The sequence below is a fragment of a genome, assembly GCF_019968985.1.
Source record: "MAG: Porospora cf. gigantea B chromosome Unknown PgB_NODE_520_length_15877_cov_123.173, whole genome shotgun sequence".
In the NCBI taxonomy this organism is placed as follows: domain Eukaryota; phylum Apicomplexa; class Conoidasida; order Eugregarinorida; family Porosporidae; genus Porospora; species Porospora cf. gigantea B.
Genome location: NW_027179075.1, coordinates 1 through 15877, shown reverse-complemented (window position 1 = coordinate 15877; position 15877 = coordinate 1). Strand labels below are relative to the sequence as shown.

Sequence of the window (15877 nt, the reverse complement as noted above, 5' to 3'; positions counted from 1 at the left end):
GCACGCTTATGGATGCGAAGGAGATCCTGATCCTAGTAACTGGCCTCGGCAAGGCGGAAGCCCTACGCCAGGGCATCGAGGGCGCCGTGAACCACATGTGGACTATCACCGCGCTTCAGATGCATCCGAAGTGCATGTTCATGTGCGACCAACCAGCCACTATGGAGCTGAAGGTCAAGACTATGAAGTTCTTCGACGACGTTGAGAGCGCCACGCTTCACGCCGTCACCACCGAGAACGAGCCTTCTGCATTCCACGAACTTTAAGCTTGTCAAATTTTGCGGCTTTGGAACAGTGTTGAGAGAAATGACCAGCGTGTAATGCTGTTCGTTCATATTCGTCCGGAAATCGTATCCGGATCTGCCGGTGTATTTTTGCCGACGTCAAGATGACGGTTTCGTATAATCCGCTGTCTGTGAAGTTTCTCTGTGTGTTACAGCTATGTGCCGCCAGGAAAACAGATCTTATCGTGGATTGGGCGGACTGCATATTGTCTTCTGCAAAGGCTGATCCCCGGCCATTTGTCAAGGTTCTTGGTTCAGTAGTTGGGGTTCTTGAAGATGTGCAGCTTGAGCCGCATGAGAGTAAAGCAGTTGATACCATCAAGTCGATGGGAATCGGCACCACTCAGCAGGCGCGAACGTCTTGGAAAGGGACTCGCAATACTTTCGAACTTACCCCAGTCGAGAACGAACTGGACGTGATGATCCGCGACCTTGCCAATTGGAATTCCGACGACATTGACGGTCTACTTGATGACTTCGACAACTTATCTGGGGCCGTGGAACATAGAATTGTCGACGAGGACGAGTATCACAAAGGCCCACTCAGTGGCACTTTCCTGCCTCCCAAGCTCCGAGACGACAGCGTGTCGAGGACGCTGTCCACCCTGGCCGTCTTACAAGCCTGGTCAGAGGACGAACTCCCAAAAGCCTCCGATATGAGGCCTTTCTGGCTGCCAAATCTTCACGACGACTTAATCATGGGCACCAACTTCAACGAACTAATCATCAAAGTGCTCAAATTGTCACCCTGCGTCGACCACGTGGAGGAGGCGCTTGAGAGAGAGGCACTCGATTTGAACCAGGTCGCCCTGCACTCCGATCCCAGCTGGCTGGCTGTGGCGTCCTTGCTGTCAGACCCAAAATCTAGTTGGCAGTGGTACATGGGAGGCCGCTGGGGCTCCAATTTCCACAACGCGCAGCAGTACTTCGCCAATAACATTGACGGAACGACACTGAGCCAGGTGCCAGTGGTTGTGATCGACACTGAGTGCGCGGCATCCAACCCGGACATCTCGTGAGTGAAGGGAGCCGGTAGCATTTAGCTTTTTCGACCTCCCACAGTGTGGCAGCTTGTCCACTACCTCCTGCAAAGGGTACGACGTCGCCGATCGAGACAGCGACTTTGGGGCTGACGGGCTCGCGAGGCTGCATGGCACCTGCGTAGCTAGTTTAATCAGCGCCAACAGCGACAATGGCCTCGGCATAACAGGAACCTGCCCTTCATGTCTGTCCCACTGCATAAAAGCTGCTTTCAACTCGCAGTACTTCACCAGCGCGTCCCTCCTGTTAGCCTACGAGTACATTCTGATCAACATAAATACCTTTCCCATCAGCAACCATTCATATGGAGGTACAGGCTACTCGATCGCCGAGTTCAAGGCCCTGAAGACTCTGAGTGACGCTGGGCATATTATGGTCGTGGCTGCTGGAAATTCCAGCTGCAAACCCGACGATGTGAACTGTGCGTCATTCTATATTCCAGCTATGTACGACATTCCCAACATGATATCAGTTGGAGCGTCGACGATTCTGGGGACCAAAGCCTACTTCTCGAACTACGGAGAGAGGATTGTCGACGTGTGGGCCCCTGGCAGCGACATCGCGGTACTGAGCGATTCTAATGACGGAAACCGTGTGACTTTGCAGAACGGTACCAGTTTCGCGGCTCCATTGACCGCGGCGGCAATCGCCCTGTCAATAGCGCTGAGACCGTACGTGATGCCTGCGGACAGAATTAGGATGCTCTACGAGTCCACAAAGCCTGTGGACATTGACTCCAGCTACAGCAAGCACGGACTTCTGGATACGTTGGAGCTGCTGAAAGCTATGGTATCAAACACTGATGCTGTCCCCACGAGAGAATCGCCCTCAATTTCACCAACAGTACCTTTCACTGCTGGGCCCCTAACCCCTGACGTACCTACGGATGGGCCTCCCAACCTGTCCAGAACGGTTCAAGCAGGAGGTGCCGCGATCAGCTGCTTTTCCTCAGTTATTTTGCTGCTCATCGCGAGCCTGATTTGACTGAAAAATTAGTGATTTGCTATGTTGACTCTGTCGGAAACGGCTAATGGAGGCCAAAGACGCGGCGAGCTTCTGTTGTGTGAGGAGGAGGCCGAGCAGGTTAACAGCATGATAGCGGCACAAGGGTTTTGCTTCTTTCAGGTACCAACGGCGAAGCGGGAGAATCCATTGGATGAGTCGAAACGGCGTCTTAAGCGCGATATGCCCGCTGTCATCGATAGCCAACGGAAGAAACGTAAACATATCCCTGACGACATGGAAAGCGAGCAGTCCTTCCACTCCGTCCGGGCCTCCAGACGACGAAGAGACCCGTTACCCGGTAGGTGGCAAGATTCGGCCGTGTTGGTAATGGACTCCCTGATGGCTTTCAAACAGGCCAAGCAGTTCTATGAGCCTTTCGAGTCCGAGGGGGTCGAAAATCCGATAGGTCTACTGGACGTAAGCGAGCGCCTGAGTAACGACAAGTACCCTCATGTCTGGCGCTGGCAACTAGATGTGCGGTCGGTGCTCTTCAACGTCCTCGACAACCACAGCAATACTGAGGAGATTTTTGAGCTTGCCGCCGCTGTCGTTCGGTACTTCGAGAGCCTCTGTATGGATTATGAAGGGGCCAATCCATACGCTATCTTTGCAATCATGCAGCATCTAAAACCCGAAGCTCGACACCTGGACCCCCCTCCACAGAGAGCGCCCCGAAAACGTCCTGAACCCAAATCCAAGGACGTGAGTGATTTAATTCGACGAGTCGCCAATGGGAATCTGGCTCTGGCTGAAAAAATTCCGGCGCTGAGTAAACAAAACGTCCAGGAGTCTCGTCCTTCAGAGCGTCGATTAGAGGTGAAGTCTGCTCTGCCACCGCCTCCTCCAGCCCCTCTTCAATCCGAGTACAACCAAGAGAAACACGACCTGAAGAAGAATATTTCTCAGCGCCTGCAGCAGTTTGTGCAGCTTGATATCGCATACAGAATGGCAGGTAAGTTGCGGGTGACCATGGTACTCAGCTCTGAGTTTGATCGAGAAGGAGCTCGGTATTGACGGACACTCCTCTGCGTTCGACGTCACATTCACACCTCAGCTTGACCTTCTTCCCAGCTACATGCAGAAGCAGTACCTATGTTACATCAAGAAGCTGCACACGGCTCAGACAAAGTTCCGAGACACGTTGGGGGTCCCCATCACCACGGCGAACGCAGCTCGCGCTGAGTCCTCAGACGACGAGGTAGACCAGCAGCCCACAGATGTCAGCGCCGTGGGTACATTGGTGTGGCCTGGCAGCCGACAATCAGTGGTCACCACCAACTATGGGCTTCCCTCCCGAGAAGTTCTCGAGGAACACGATACAAGAGTGGATACCAGCTCAGCCTCGGAAGAATCGTCCTCTGATTACTCTGATGAGGAGTTGGATCGGGTCAAGAAAGGCAGGTCTCTCGGCTTCTTAGCCGAGCCCACCAACCACCTCGACATGCTAGCCCCTGAACAAGGTAGTATGGCTTGGGGCGAATGGAAGAGCAAAGTTATTCACCAGCAAGTCATGGCTGGTTTGAAGGCGACGAGCACAGCCGAGCAAGAAGACGCAACCATCTAGCGCTTTGAATTCTCTGTCACATTCACACACAGTCATCAGGCTCGTCAACAACCAGTACAGTACCCTCAATCACAGGCGTTAGCGGTACGTATGTTGTGGAGGCGTCCAGCTCTGCGCGCTGACCCGAGTTCACCAGGATGGGTGTGTTATGGGTTTGGAAGGCGGTGACGCCGCGGGGCTTGCCAGCTAAACCTACGGTGTTGACCTGTTGGCCGACTCGCACTAGCACCTCCCGGGGCGCCAGCGTCTCCGCGTCGAGTGTGTCTGCCATCTTTGGCCGGGCCCCGGCTACTGCATGCCACAGCAAATAGTGCGTCTTGTTTCTCAATATGGTGTCGTTCATGAGAAGACAAGAGAACACCAGCAACTGAATGTGCGCCAGAGTGGTCTGCCGCATGAGAAAGCCATCCGAGTGTGAAGGAGAGAGGGTAAGCAACCCCTTGCCAAGGTAAACCAAGCCCAGTGAGATGTTGGTGATGAATGTCGCGTGTACGTCTTTGGAGTAATACGACGCCAGTTGTCTGAGAGTCTGAGCGATCTTGGAGTTGTTGGACCCCGCTCCAACAAGTCCTAGCGAAATGATGGCGTGAAGGGCCACGTCGCCATCAGTGTCATGAGACATCTTCGTCAGCAGGTCAACCACGAGTGGTTGAGGATGCGAAATGCTCTTCACTGCCAAAGCTAAAGATATGGCCTGCTTGACATTTCGATCACCGAATTGCAACAAGCTGTTGACCAGTTGCATCAACATCTCCGAGCCTACATCATCTCCCATTGTGATCAGGGCCAGCGCAATCACAGCATACGCTCGATCAACGTCGGGAAAGCTGCTGGCTTCCTCACTAGGCTTATCTTCCTCCACGACAGGTTCCACCTGGTTTTCTTCTTCGTCGACGGACTCGACACCATCAGTGACTACGTGCAGACAGTGCTGGATCTTTAGCAGATCACCCGACGCTGCATAGGCACTGGCCGTCATCAGCACGCGGCACACCGCGCCGAACGGCCTTGTGCGGATAGAGCAGATGACGTCGTAGGCTGCCTGGGATCTCGACTGCGTTCCCTGATAGATCAGAGCAAGCGCCATGCCGTAGTACAGCGCCAGGGGCTGGGCAAGTAGATCCTGGGATGACATGTCGAGCTCCATAAGCGTTTGCAATAACGCCTCAGAAGCATCACATGGACCCACGCCCACGAAGATCAACCCCAGAGACACCGCAGCCATGGCCGCGACCTCCAGCCCTCCAGGGCAACCTTGGGGATCGGCAGCCAAAGGAAGCAGGTATTCGGTGACGTCCTCCCTCTTGGAGCCCGCTAGCGCGAAGCCGATACCCAACACCGCCCCGAGCACCTCCAGTTCGTTGGTAAACTCCAGCGGCTCCATCAGCAACGCGAAGGCAGGGTCGCACTGGCTGCGGATACCTGCCGAGACCAGGCCAAAGGCCATGTAGGCGCCAGCCTTCACGTAGGACTCACTCGCCCACTGGTATTTGTCGATCCGGGAAAGTCCGGACTCCAGCTGCCACATAAGAATCGCCCCCGTGGAGGCAGATGCGGCCATCATGCCATGGTCCTTATTCTTGTAGAGCCAGTTCGAGTCCTCCGTCAGCATGAGTCTGTGTCACGTGCTCCCAGTGCCCACTTGTCGTTGCAGAACCCGGCGTTGACGAACGCGTTGACATAGGTGATGGCAAGGTTGTTCCTCGCGCTGTCGATGGCTGCTGCGTGACGCATGTGATTCGTTACTCACTGGCTCGATTGTTGGACAAGTAGCTTTTGAATACGTCGTCAGGTAGCTTAGGTTCTAACATATCCAGCTCACCCGCCAGTGAGAGAAACGCGTCGCTAAGGTTCTCGTTCCAAGATACTGACTCCAAACATGTGAGTAACTCCTCTCCGTCGGGTCCGAGTATGCTCGGGTCCTCAAAAACCTCTTGCCAGTTTAAACAGTAGTTGTGTTGGCCGAACAGGAAGGCAATCTGCTTCAAAATCAGGTGAGGGTCGTGTCTCTTTCGTTTAGGGTCGTCAATTGTCCGAGGTTCTTGTGCCACCATCCTAAGCACAGCGGTCACCTTTGCAGCGTCGTCCATACGGAGAGCAATTCTGACGGCCTCCAGAAACTGCTTTTCACGCATCACAACGTCGAACATAACGCTTCTCACAGCGTTTTGCTCCTCGAAGGTAGCGCTGTACTCGGCAAGGGAGAGCACATAAGGCGTGATACGGCTAACGTCGGCTCCAGACGGCAGAAAGTCGATCAGCGACGGCATTCGCTCAGTCTCGTGTAGTAAATCCAACGCCTCGAACGGCGAACTCGCACTGAACTGGTAGGTGATTATAGCGTCAATGAAGCGCAGAATCTCCTGAACGTCATCAGACAGCGGTGGGAATCCCTCGGTGCGAGGTTCAGGTTCAGGCAAATCAGCTCCGCTGGCATTTTCTTGCCGTCGTTGATACTCCAAAACGGCTTCTATTTGCAGGTTGCGAAGGTATTCATCCCCCCATTTCGCAAGGTCATCGGATCTGTGACCTTGCAGTCTGTACCTCAATGCCAGAAGCGGGTCGCGGTAGACGCATTTACCACCCAGAGCAAGTTCCCGCCGCTCCTGCTCCTCCTTCTCCTTAATCGCACGCAGCTCACTCTCGGCCTTGTCGACGTCGTTCTCTTCGGTGGCCTGTGCGCGCTTCTTTTCGCGGTCCTCACGCTCAGCGGTAAGTCGGCGGTCAACCTCGGCGATGGGGGAGCCCGCATTCTTCTTTGCCGGCAGAGTCGTTGCAAGAACCGACATAATGTCGGCGAAGACAGGTTTGGCATCCAGGTGTTCAAATGTGAGAAAACGAGCACTCAATTCGTTGAACGACGCGCGTAAGAACTTGAGGGGCAGGGGTACCGACGCCATCGCTGACGATGCATTGAGCATGCACTCCTGCAGGTACTCAAGTGCCTTGAAGACATCCTTGGTGTCATTGGATTTAAGAATGCTGCTTGAACCACCCTGCAAAGCCTCACGTGCCGACGGCTGCCTCGACCTCCTCTTTGAGGGCACTGTCCTCCTCTTCTTCCAGTATCTTAGCCTGTTTTTTCGTCACGTCCTGCGACGTTGGCTTTACGTTCTGCAGAGACATATTTGCAGTTTAAGTTTTCACACTTCAATGTCGAAGGCCTCTTCGTCCGCGCTGCTTTCCGCATCGTCGACTGTCGTTGTCCCCGCAGACTACATTTTCACACATCAATGTCGAAGGACTCTTCGTCCACGCCGCTTTCCGCGTCGACCATCATGTCGTCGTCGTCCCCACTGACAACGGAATCCTCACTTTCCGCACTCGGACCGCCTTGGCTTCGAAGGTGTTGGATTCTTTTCTCTAGGGTCTCGAGGCGGCGTAGTGCCAAAGTCATAGTTCGGGAAAATCGACCTTCTCGGTAGATTTTGTCCCCCATAATCCCGTCAACCTCGCTTCCGCCACCGCAACAAAGCGGGTTTACCACTTGCAGAGGCGGACACCTCCCGTGTGTGCTAACGCCTACGACTGTTGCGGCGAGCGTCCAAAGAGTCTTTCGTGACATTCCACCGGCAATTTTCGTTCTATGCATTGGTATTCACGTCAGCGTAGAATTCACCCTGTGTGGTTTCGCCTGACAACCAGCTGCCCGCGCCAACACGTGACAGATTCAACCTAAAGACCGGCACTCGCTGTCGGTGAGCGTCCAAGCTGTTCATGCTCTCGCTGTGGTCTTGTGCTGCTTTGGGACTCTGAGGAGGTCCAGTTCCAGTGCTCGACGGCAGAGATTCCTTCGTGTGAGGATTTTCCTGGAAGAGGTCTCGAAAATGCTCGGTCCCGTACACCTGTGCTAACTCTCGCATGCACCAGTCCATAAACACCTCTGCCTTCTGGGCGTAGGTGGTGTATTCTCTCATGAGATTTGCGTATCTCTCTCGCCAGTCCTGTTGATTCGGCATCAAATCGCGAATTCATAGATGGATGTGGGGGTCATAGCATCTATTGGCGCGACTGCGGATGAACCTCTGGGTGGAATCATTTGTTTGAGCTTAACTAGTAACACGGAAATTCACCAAAAAAAATATGGACGTGAGTCATTCTTACAGTGGAGCCATCAAGGACGGCTTGTTTCACGGAGTAGGCTGCCTCACCTACGCCGGTAACGAGAAATATGAGGGCGAGTTTCAGATGGGTAAACGTAGTGGTTGGGGTACCTTCCACTATGCGGACGGCACTGTGTACGCTGGAGAGTGGAAGGATGACAAAATCAACGGCCGCGGCAAGGCAGTCTTCTCCTGTGGCAACGTCTATGAGGGGTACTGGCTGAACGGCCGAATCCACGGGGAAGGGAAGCTCCTCTACGCGAACGGCGACGTCTATGAGGGAGAGTGGTCACAGGGAAAAATGGACGGAACGGGAACTTTTCGCTATAAGCATGGCGATGTCTACACCGGCCAGTACAGGGCTGACAAGAAGCATGGCCATGGCACGGTGCATTACGTCAGCAGCAGCGGAGAGGTGGCTGAGAGCTATGAGGGGGAGTATGCTGATGACCGGATGCACGGTCAGGGCAGGTATGTCTACGCCAATGGAGCTGTGTATGAGGGGGAATGGGTAGACCAGAAGATGCATGGCAGAGGTAGCTTCCGCTACCCGAATGGCAACCTCTACGAGGGTACGTTTGAGAAGGACGTGAAAGAAGGCTATGGTGTTCTGACATACGCCACCGGTGACCGATATGAAGGCGAGTGGCAAGGGGACAAGGTACATGGACCCGGCACCATCACTTTCTCCAACGGAGACCGCTATACAGGTGACTTCGTCGATGGCCTGAAATCCGGGAGAGGGACACTGGCATACAGCAACGGCGATGAGTATACAGGCCAGCTGCTAAATGATCGGTAAGTGACCAACAAATCGAAACACAGTCTCGAAGGAATAGGTCGGATGACTTACGGCGATGGCAGCGTGTATGAGGGCCAGTGGGTGCGAGACCAGAGGCACGGGCAGGGCGTGCTGCTAAGCGCCGTGGACGGGCGGCAGTACGAGGGTGACTGGAGCTGCGGGAAGCGCGAAGGCAAGGGACGTCTGCTATGGCCTAATGGAGACGTGCTGACGGCAGTCTGGAAGAAGGGAGGCGTGTGTTCAGTGGCGAGCTTTGTCTTTGCACCGGACTCTGTCTGGGCAGACCGCTAGGAGAACCAGTGACAACTGACTGTGTGAAAGCCCTCCCAAGCTGCTTCTGAAGCAATCCTTGTGTGAAAGCCCTCCCAAGCTGCTTCTGAAGCAATCCTTGTGAAGGTTAAGTTGAGACCCAGCCCTAGATGTGGCCCATTGAGAACTTGAGCGATGGTTGAGATTCCGCCCTGGACGTGACCGTTGTATGCTTCTAAATCGGTGAATCTTCATGGCCATCGCAGTGTTCGGTGGCTCGTTTGACCCGCCTCATATTGGTCACCTCACAGCTGTGGGCGAGATCCTGGCCACCAATCAGTATGCTGAGGTGTGGGTGGTGCCCTGTGGCGTGCGGAGCGATAAAACCTCATACGCTCCCCCAGAGGGCCGGCTCGCCATGGTACAGCTCGCAGTAGCTGCAACCTTTCCAGCTGAGGAGCGAGTCCATGTCTCGTCCTTGGAAGTGGACCACGGACAGACCATCCGCACGTATGACTTGCTACAACACATTCAGAGGGCCAGACCGCGAAACCAACTGGTGTTCTGCGTCGGCGAAGATCTGCTGAAGGCACTCCCAAACTGGTATCGAGGCGAGGAGCTCGTCCGAGAGTGCCAGTTCTTGGTGCTCGATCGAGAGGTCTCTCGAGACCGACCAAAGGAGGCCCTTCCTACAGGCCTCCGGTTCAACAGGCTGTGCGAGTGTCTGGAGCTATCGGGTGACGGCCCACTGTCACATGTGGGATGCAGTTCGACGCTCATTAGAAAAAGACTACAAAACGGGAACACAGCTGGCGTGCAGCACCTGCTCCCTCCTGCTGTTCTCGAGTTGGCGCTTGCACGTGGCTGGTATTCACTCAAAGTTGAACACTGTGCCGAACAAGATGTGCTGCGCCACTGGGAACTTTAGCAGTACCTCGTCGATGTACATGCGGGTCATGCCACTGCGAATCTTGTGCCAACTTGCTACCGTTTGCGACACGTTGAACAAGATAGGGGTAATCTCCGCTGGAGGCCCTCCTGTCTTTGTTTCGAGCACTACTGCGATTCCATCGATGTACATGTGAGTAGTTCGATACTGCTCTAGGATCTCTTGGTTGAAAACATCGGCAGGCCGAATGCTTGAGGACTGCAGCTGAGCAGCACCGAAGATAAAAGGTAGGTGTTGGTAGTCGTCGAGCCCCCAGGCACCCTTAGAGCCGGCAGGTTCGAGTTTATACTTCACCTGTAGTCGTCGTGCCAACCGGATGTAGTTGGTAAACAGTAGTAGAATCAGGCTGCCATGCATAGGAACCACACCAACTCGAACTGTACAGTACAGGACACAAAGGAAGTTAAGCTCATGTCCTGTACCATAATCCATACGTTTCCGGTCCCCAAGAGACGCGATGATGTACTCTAGAAGTTCGCCTCGCGCAGGTGACTTCATTTCTTTTAGTGGGGCCGCAAGGCTCTCCGCAATCCTCTGCGTCTGTAGATCGTGGCGCACCCACCTTCTCTGCCAGCATCACGAATTCCCGGTACACAGGGTTGGCAAAGCGGCCAATGTGAGCTCCTGCCGGCACCTCATCGACGCACTGATCGAGACACTCGAAGATGCACGCATTGAGCGTCGCAATGACGTCTGGCGTCTCTGTCGGAGGCTCAGCCACCTTGTCGCACAGTGCCGAAATGAACCTTTGAAGCTCGTCAAAGGTCGTCGAACCTCTCCAGCGGCCTAGGTCTGCTAGAGAGGTTATGGCTTTGTGCAGGAACACCATCAAATCGCACTTTAACCTCTTCGAACACAAGCCGTTCAGCTGCCAGGTCACTCCTGACAGGCGATTGTGTGTTTGTGGAGGGTCTTGACGTGTAAAGAAGTCTGCGCGGTGTGTGCAATTATGACGTGTTAATTTGCACGTGGGCCGCGTTGAGGCGCATGAAATCCTTTATTCCTCAGTTTGATGGCGTTTTCTATTTCCCGCAACACAGCGAATCGGGACCCCCAAAGTTCCACAACGAATGAGACACCGATTTCCAGCAACCGGCCTCTAGGTGTCCTTTGGCCTGAGTGGCCATCGCTCGCCACAGATCCGGTTCCCGAGGACTTCCCTGTCTATTTCAACGACATTCCAAACCGGATTCACCGATTCGAGTACGCTGTACGAGGTGAGATTCCAACTCTGGCGGGAGAGATTGAGAGGAGAATGCTACAAGGGAAGAAATACCCGTTCAAGAAGCTCGTCTGGCTGAACATCGGTAATCCTCAGTTCTGTGGCCAGCAGCCTGTATCCTATTTCCGTGATCTGGTCGCAGGCATGATGAGCACCAAAGATGTAGACCACGGGGAAGAGATCAACGAAATCGTTGAACGCTGGCATGCCGAGCTTACTGGGGGCCTCGGCGCCTACTCCCACTCCAAGGGAGCGCTTGTATTCCGAAAGCAGGCTGCCCAGTGGTTCCATGCGCGTGATGGATTTGCGTGCGACACGGAGAGCGTATATCTGACTAACGGGGCCAGCGGCGGTGCCGTCGCCATACTGGACATGATGCTGAATAAGGGGGACGGTTGCTTGGTTCCCATTCCCCAATATCCTCTGTACTCCGCAACTATAGAGCGGATTAATGGGCGTTTCGTAGGCTATGAGCTCGTCGAGGAAGATGAGTGGCGTCTCGACGTCGACGCTCTGGAAACGTGCATCAACGCCGCCCGGAGTGACGGTATTCCCGTGAAGGTGCTTGTTGTCATTAACCCGGGGAACCCCACAGGCTCCGTCTTAACTGAGAAAAATCTCCAAGACGTGATCCGTCTTTGCGAGCGAGAGAAGATTGTGATCTTGGCTGACGAGGTGTACCAAGACAATATTTTCAACGAGGACGTACCTTTCATCCCCATGCGCCGCCTTCTGCTCGAGATGAAATCCGAGTGTCCTTTGTTCAGTCTCCACTCTGGGTCCAAGGGGTTCATGGGGGAGTGTGGCTTCAGGTCAGGTGTGCTGCAGACGGAGAACGTGCCAGAGGTGTTTACCCGCCTACTGGTGAAGTACTTCAGCGTCAACCTATGTAGCAACGTTCCCGGTCAGTGCATGATGGCGGCGATTCTGTCACATCCACGACCGGACAGCGAAGAGTACGAGCAATTTATCGCCGAGAAAACGAAGATTCTCGACGATCTCACCAGAAAGGCTCAACTGGCTCATGCCAGACTTAACCAAATGGAGGGGGTCGTGTGTCAGCGTATCAACGGAGCAATGTACGCCTTTCCGAAGTTTGAGTTTACAGATCGGTTTATTGAGGAAGCGAAGGCTAATGGGAGGAAACCCGACGTTTGGTACTGCTACAAGCTTCTCAACAATTGCGGTATCGTCACGGTACCGGGTTCTGGTTTCGGACAGGAGGAAGGCACCCACCATCTCCGTCTTTCCCTGCTGCCGGCTGTGGCCGAGTTTGAGGATGCTTTTGATCGTTGGGCGATATTCCACTCCGAAGTTATGAATGAGACCCCAAAAATTAAGGAGTGCGACAAGTGCGTTTAGTTTTGGAGGTACAGTTGAGTCTTCCTGAAGACGCGATGTAATTAGGGTGTAAAATCAATCAACTCTGATGCAAGCGCCAGGATATAAACGCTATGAGATTTGTTGCCCGAAAACCTTAGGGCGGATACGTCATCAGTCTCTGATGAAGACAAACGAGTAATTCACGACAGGATTAAAATCCGTCTTCATTCACTAACGCAGTTAAAGCCAAGTCGATCGACTTTTGAACCTCAAGGTGTTCCGCGTCGCTGCCTGACTCTTCATTCTCATCAGCGTCAGAAATCTGCTGAGCCACCGAGTGCTCTACGTGTGCCACAGGAGATACGGGTGCCGCAGGAGATACGGGTGCCGCAGGAGATACGGGTGCCGCCGGAGATACGGGTGCCGCCGAAGATATGGGCGCCGACGAATACTCTGAGACCAACGAGGACGTTGGGGACCGAACCTCAGGCGATACTGACTGAGGCTCGTAGTCTGAGGAGAACGCAGAGTCGACGTCCGCTGGCCCAGGCTCGTAGTCTGCGTTTAGAAACACCGCCTCGTCCTCCTCGTCCTCTTGGTCCTCCTCGTCCTCGCTGAGGGCTAATGCCTCGTATTCGTCATAGTCCGAAATGTGAGAGGGTTGGTACTCCTCCTCATTCTCCGCGATCTGAGGGTGGTAGGCTTCGTTGCTTCTGTCAGACTCGTATTCTGCTCTGCGACCTTCCATGACCAACTGTCCGTTCTGCCCCGCCCCGGTGACTGGTGGCACTGCGATCTCCATAATGGCGGCCATTCGTTTGTTGTACTGGGCCAACACGTTGATCTCACTACATTCACCCGCCACTGATGTAGAGCACGCCGCAAGACAGGTACGGCAGTCCCGCAACAGTGCACGCGACTCCGGGAGAGCGGTCTGTAGCTTGGTCAGCAAAACGACAGCAGCGCGAAGAGACTGAGGAATGCCTGTTCTCGGTCCTAACAAGGAGGACCGTACCAAGGCCAGCACGGGATGCGCTAGCTTCGAACTCAAATCAGGCAGCAGACCTCCAACTAAGCGCTGCTCCGCCTCGGTAGGCAGCGACTTCACAGCCACTAACCTCTGCAAAAACCGCAGTCCGATCTCATCCAGAATCACGCGGCACGGCAGCAGTTCCCCTGCTACGTCAGCCAGCGTTGCCAGTGTCCTCAAAAGGCCAGCACAGACGTCAACTACGAGGTCGGAGAGGTAGTCCAGGCCCTCCATATGCTGGGACTGGTGCTTCTCGTACAGGTTTTGGAGGTGGCGTTCGACGTCACACACCAGGTCCCCCAGAACGGCAGGGTCCGATTGGGTGGGTCTCAGTGGGAGGTGAGGGTATTTCAGGTGAATGGTCAGAGCCATGATTACGTCTTTGAGCGAGTCGTCGTCGTTAGTGGGAACAGTGTTGCACGTGTCCAGTAGGCCTACCAAGATTGCACTGGACATCCTGACTAGGCCCTCTTGAACTTCCGGCTGCAACAGGAAACTCGGCGCGTCCGTAGCTATGCAGTTGATAAGAGAAAATAACGAGGGACCGAGTTTAAGCGACAGCTGGAAGGCAGCTTGGCCGGCCGAAGGCAGGAGAACCTCGAAGCAGTCCAGGAGATCGGGGAGCATTAGCAGCGCGCTGCCTTTGGCCGCCTCAATGACGGCTTCAAGCACACGGGCCGAAGAGGACCAGACAACGTCCCATCCAGCTGTGGTAGGCTTCTCTAGGCACTCCTCGTGACACGCGTCACCTGGAGTTATCAGAAGCTCTAGTCGGCCAGACACGAGGTGGGTTAACTCCATGAAGCTAGCCAGGTGCCGTGAATGGTGCAGGACGACGAAGCCTTCGGATGCAGGTATGTCGCCGAGACCCAAGTAAGCCGGCGAGAAGCAGCCGTAGCGAATCAGAGCCTCCTCCAGTTCCAGAATGCGGCACATATCGCTGAGAGTCGAGGTGGGTAAGTCCCCCTCAGGCTCCCGGGCCACCTGCAGCACTGGAAAATATGAACAAACGTGAACACTGGGGTTTCTTACGAATGTCGAATCGCGTATGAAGATCCATCAACAAGATCTCCATCTGATAGTGTTTGGCTTCCGACTGGGCTTTGAAGTTGACCCAGGTAAGATTGGCCAGGGCCAACCGGCACCGTCGAGCGAGCACCTCGTCGGCAGACTCCAGAGCTCTGGCTGTAAGGCGAGTTGTCAGGTTGACGTTCTTGAACACGGAGACATGATCAGTGTGGGTGCAAACGATGTCAGCGATAGCACCAGCGACGGCATCGAGCAACACGGGGTTGCTGGGCATTCTGGATGCGACCGAGTCCACGCAGACAACAAGCTCGCGCAGACTGTTGGGATTTAGACGGGCAGATATCGTTGCCAGCGCTGCGACGGCGGCCAGGACCAGGCAGAGGGCGCGCTGGACCTGGTCCTTCGTGATGTTCGTCGAGTCGTGGCGGTCGACGGTCTTGGCGAGCGACTTCAAGGCCTGAATGAGGACACCTCGGAGCTGGTTGAGGGCATCGGGAGAAGACGTCGTAGGCGTGTTTCGACCCAGCAGATCCGCATAGAACACGATCACCAGAGAGCAGTAGGCGATTGACAGGCAGCTGGCAGTGAATTGCTCGACCTCAGCGTCAACAGTGTCAAGGTGCCCCTCATCGGTAAACGACTCCACCGTTCGGCAGGCAGATTGCAGTCGCGAGGCTACCTGACGGACGAAATCGGGCCCTTCGGATTGGTGCTTGCTGCCTGTAAGAAGCTGGAACTTGGGGGCGTTCATCCACTGTGACAGCAGCTCTCGGATGTTGGTAAAAACGCCAAAGTCCTCGGGGCCACCAGTGAAGAGCTCCAACAAGTCGCGGCAGTGACCGTTGGCAATGTGGGACTGGTCAGACGGGGGTCCGATGGCCTCTTTGAGACAACGGGTGCGGATCAATGGATGCATGAAGACCTAAAAGCCGATTTCTTCGGCGTGACTGCTTGTATTGCTACTGTTAGGTACACAAGAGGTGCAATGTGAATGGTTCACAACATCTATGGTTATAGGTGTTGCAGCATTATGCGGATTTATCAATGCGTACCCTGGCTCTTCCGACAGCTGATGACGTAGCCAGCCTCTCATGCGGGCTAATTGCGAAGAGAATCTCCGACCACCAGCGAACGACCCCTGCCAAGCCTTTCGTGCTCGGTCTTCCCACAGGAGGCACGCCTGTGAAGACCTACCAGAAGCTCATTGAGTTGCACAAGGCAGGGAATGTGTCCTTCAAGAACGTTGTTACCTTCAATATGGACGAGTACTTGGGTC

The 15877-nt window shown here is 54.6% G+C and overlaps 11 protein-coding genes across 17 annotated transcripts; 6 read left to right on the top strand and 5 right to left on the bottom strand.

Moving 5' to 3' along the window:
• Positions 1–8: 8 nt before the first annotated feature.
• Positions 9–266, top strand: KVP17_004525 (uncharacterized protein; the record flags this gene model as incomplete). Its single annotated transcript, XM_068522775.1, has 1 exon — positions 9–266. The coding sequence occupies one exon, from the start codon at positions 9–11 to the stop codon at positions 264–266; it is 258 nt and encodes an 85-aa protein (XP_068373459.1).
• A 122-nt stretch (positions 267–388) lies between these two features.
• Positions 389–2309, top strand: KVP17_004523 (uncharacterized protein; the record flags this gene model as incomplete). 2 transcript variants are annotated; one of them, XM_068522772.1, is made up of 2 exons in its annotated part: positions 389–1299; positions 1355–2309. In XM_068522772.1, the coding sequence occupies 2 exons, from the start codon at positions 389–391 to the stop codon at positions 2307–2309; spliced, it is 1866 nt and encodes a 621-aa protein (XP_068373456.1). The 2 variants fall into 2 exon arrangements, with proteins under 2 accessions (XP_068373456.1, XP_068373457.1); XM_068522773.1 differs by having other exon boundaries at positions 1328–2309.
• Positions 2310–2330: 21 nt separating this feature from the next.
• KVP17_004522 (uncharacterized protein) lies at positions 2331–3894 on the top strand (the record flags this gene model as incomplete). The annotated part of the gene is made up of 2 exons (XM_068522771.1): positions 2331–3282; positions 3311–3894. 2 exons carry the CDS (start codon positions 2331–2333, stop codon positions 3892–3894), a joined length of 1536 nt encoding a protein of 511 aa, XP_068373455.1.
• A 22-nt stretch (positions 3895–3916) lies between these two features.
• KVP17_004520 (uncharacterized protein) lies at positions 3917–7020 on the bottom strand (the record flags this gene model as incomplete). 3 transcript variants are annotated; one of them, XM_068522767.1, is made up of 4 exons in its annotated part: positions 3917–5510; positions 5537–5615; positions 5645–6876; positions 6905–7020. In XM_068522767.1, 4 exons carry the CDS (start codon positions 7018–7020, stop codon positions 3917–3919), a joined length of 3021 nt encoding a protein of 1006 aa, XP_068373451.1. The 3 variants fall into 3 exon arrangements, with proteins under 3 accessions (XP_068373451.1, XP_068373452.1, XP_068373453.1); XM_068522768.1 differs by lacking the exons at positions 5537–5615; positions 5645–6876; positions 6905–7020 and having other exon boundaries at positions 3917–5506; XM_068522769.1 differs by lacking the exons at positions 3917–5510; positions 5537–5615; positions 6905–7020 and having other exon boundaries at positions 5637–6794.
• Positions 7021–7117: 97 nt separating this feature from the next.
• KVP17_004521 (uncharacterized protein) lies at positions 7118–7459 on the bottom strand (the record flags this gene model as incomplete). The annotated part of the gene is made up of 1 exon (XM_068522770.1): positions 7118–7459. One exon carries the CDS (start codon positions 7457–7459, stop codon positions 7118–7120), a length of 342 nt encoding a protein of 113 aa, XP_068373454.1.
• A 19-nt stretch (positions 7460–7478) lies between these two features.
• KVP17_004527 (uncharacterized protein) lies at positions 7479–7853 on the bottom strand (the record flags this gene model as incomplete). 2 transcript variants are annotated; one of them, XM_068522778.1, is made up of 1 exon in its annotated part: positions 7479–7853. In XM_068522778.1, one exon carries the CDS (start codon positions 7851–7853, stop codon positions 7479–7481), a length of 375 nt encoding a protein of 124 aa, XP_068373462.1. The 2 variants fall into 2 exon arrangements, with proteins under 2 accessions (XP_068373462.1, XP_068373461.1); XM_068522777.1 differs by having other exon boundaries at positions 7479–7811.
• Positions 7854–7977: 124 nt separating this feature from the next.
• Positions 7978–9090, top strand: KVP17_004519 (uncharacterized protein; the record flags this gene model as incomplete). Of its 3 annotated transcripts, XM_068522764.1 has the most annotated exons (2): positions 7978–8795; positions 8823–9090. In XM_068522764.1, the coding sequence occupies 2 exons, from the start codon at positions 7978–7980 to the stop codon at positions 9088–9090; spliced, it is 1086 nt and encodes a 361-aa protein (XP_068373448.1). The 3 variants fall into 3 exon arrangements, with proteins under 3 accessions (XP_068373448.1, XP_068373449.1, XP_068373450.1); XM_068522765.1 differs by lacking the exon at positions 8823–9090 and having other exon boundaries at positions 7978–8799; XM_068522766.1 differs by lacking the exon at positions 7978–8795 and having other exon boundaries at positions 8842–9090.
• A 211-nt stretch (positions 9091–9301) lies between these two features.
• Positions 9302–9976, top strand: KVP17_004524 (uncharacterized protein; the record flags this gene model as incomplete). The annotated part of the gene is made up of 1 exon (XM_068522774.1): positions 9302–9976. The coding sequence occupies one exon, from the start codon at positions 9302–9304 to the stop codon at positions 9974–9976; it is 675 nt and encodes a 224-aa protein (XP_068373458.1).
• On the bottom strand, positions 9920–10826 carry KVP17_005342 (uncharacterized protein; the record flags this gene model as incomplete). The annotated part of the gene is made up of 2 exons (XM_068515150.1): positions 9920–10531; positions 10560–10826. 2 exons carry the CDS (start codon positions 10824–10826, stop codon positions 9920–9922), a joined length of 879 nt encoding a protein of 292 aa, XP_068373463.1.
• Positions 10827–11009: 183 nt separating this feature from the next.
• Positions 11010–12581, top strand: KVP17_004518 (uncharacterized protein; the record flags this gene model as incomplete). Its single annotated transcript, XM_068522763.1, has 1 exon — positions 11010–12581. The coding sequence occupies one exon, from the start codon at positions 11010–11012 to the stop codon at positions 12579–12581; it is 1572 nt and encodes a 523-aa protein (XP_068373447.1).
• A 172-nt stretch (positions 12582–12753) lies between these two features.
• On the bottom strand, positions 12754–15517 carry KVP17_004526 (uncharacterized protein; the record flags this gene model as incomplete). Its single annotated transcript, XM_068522776.1, has 2 exons — positions 12754–14564; positions 14605–15517. The coding sequence occupies 2 exons, from the start codon at positions 15515–15517 to the stop codon at positions 12754–12756; spliced, it is 2724 nt and encodes a 907-aa protein (XP_068373460.1).
• Between the last annotated feature and the right edge of the window lie 360 nt (positions 15518–15877).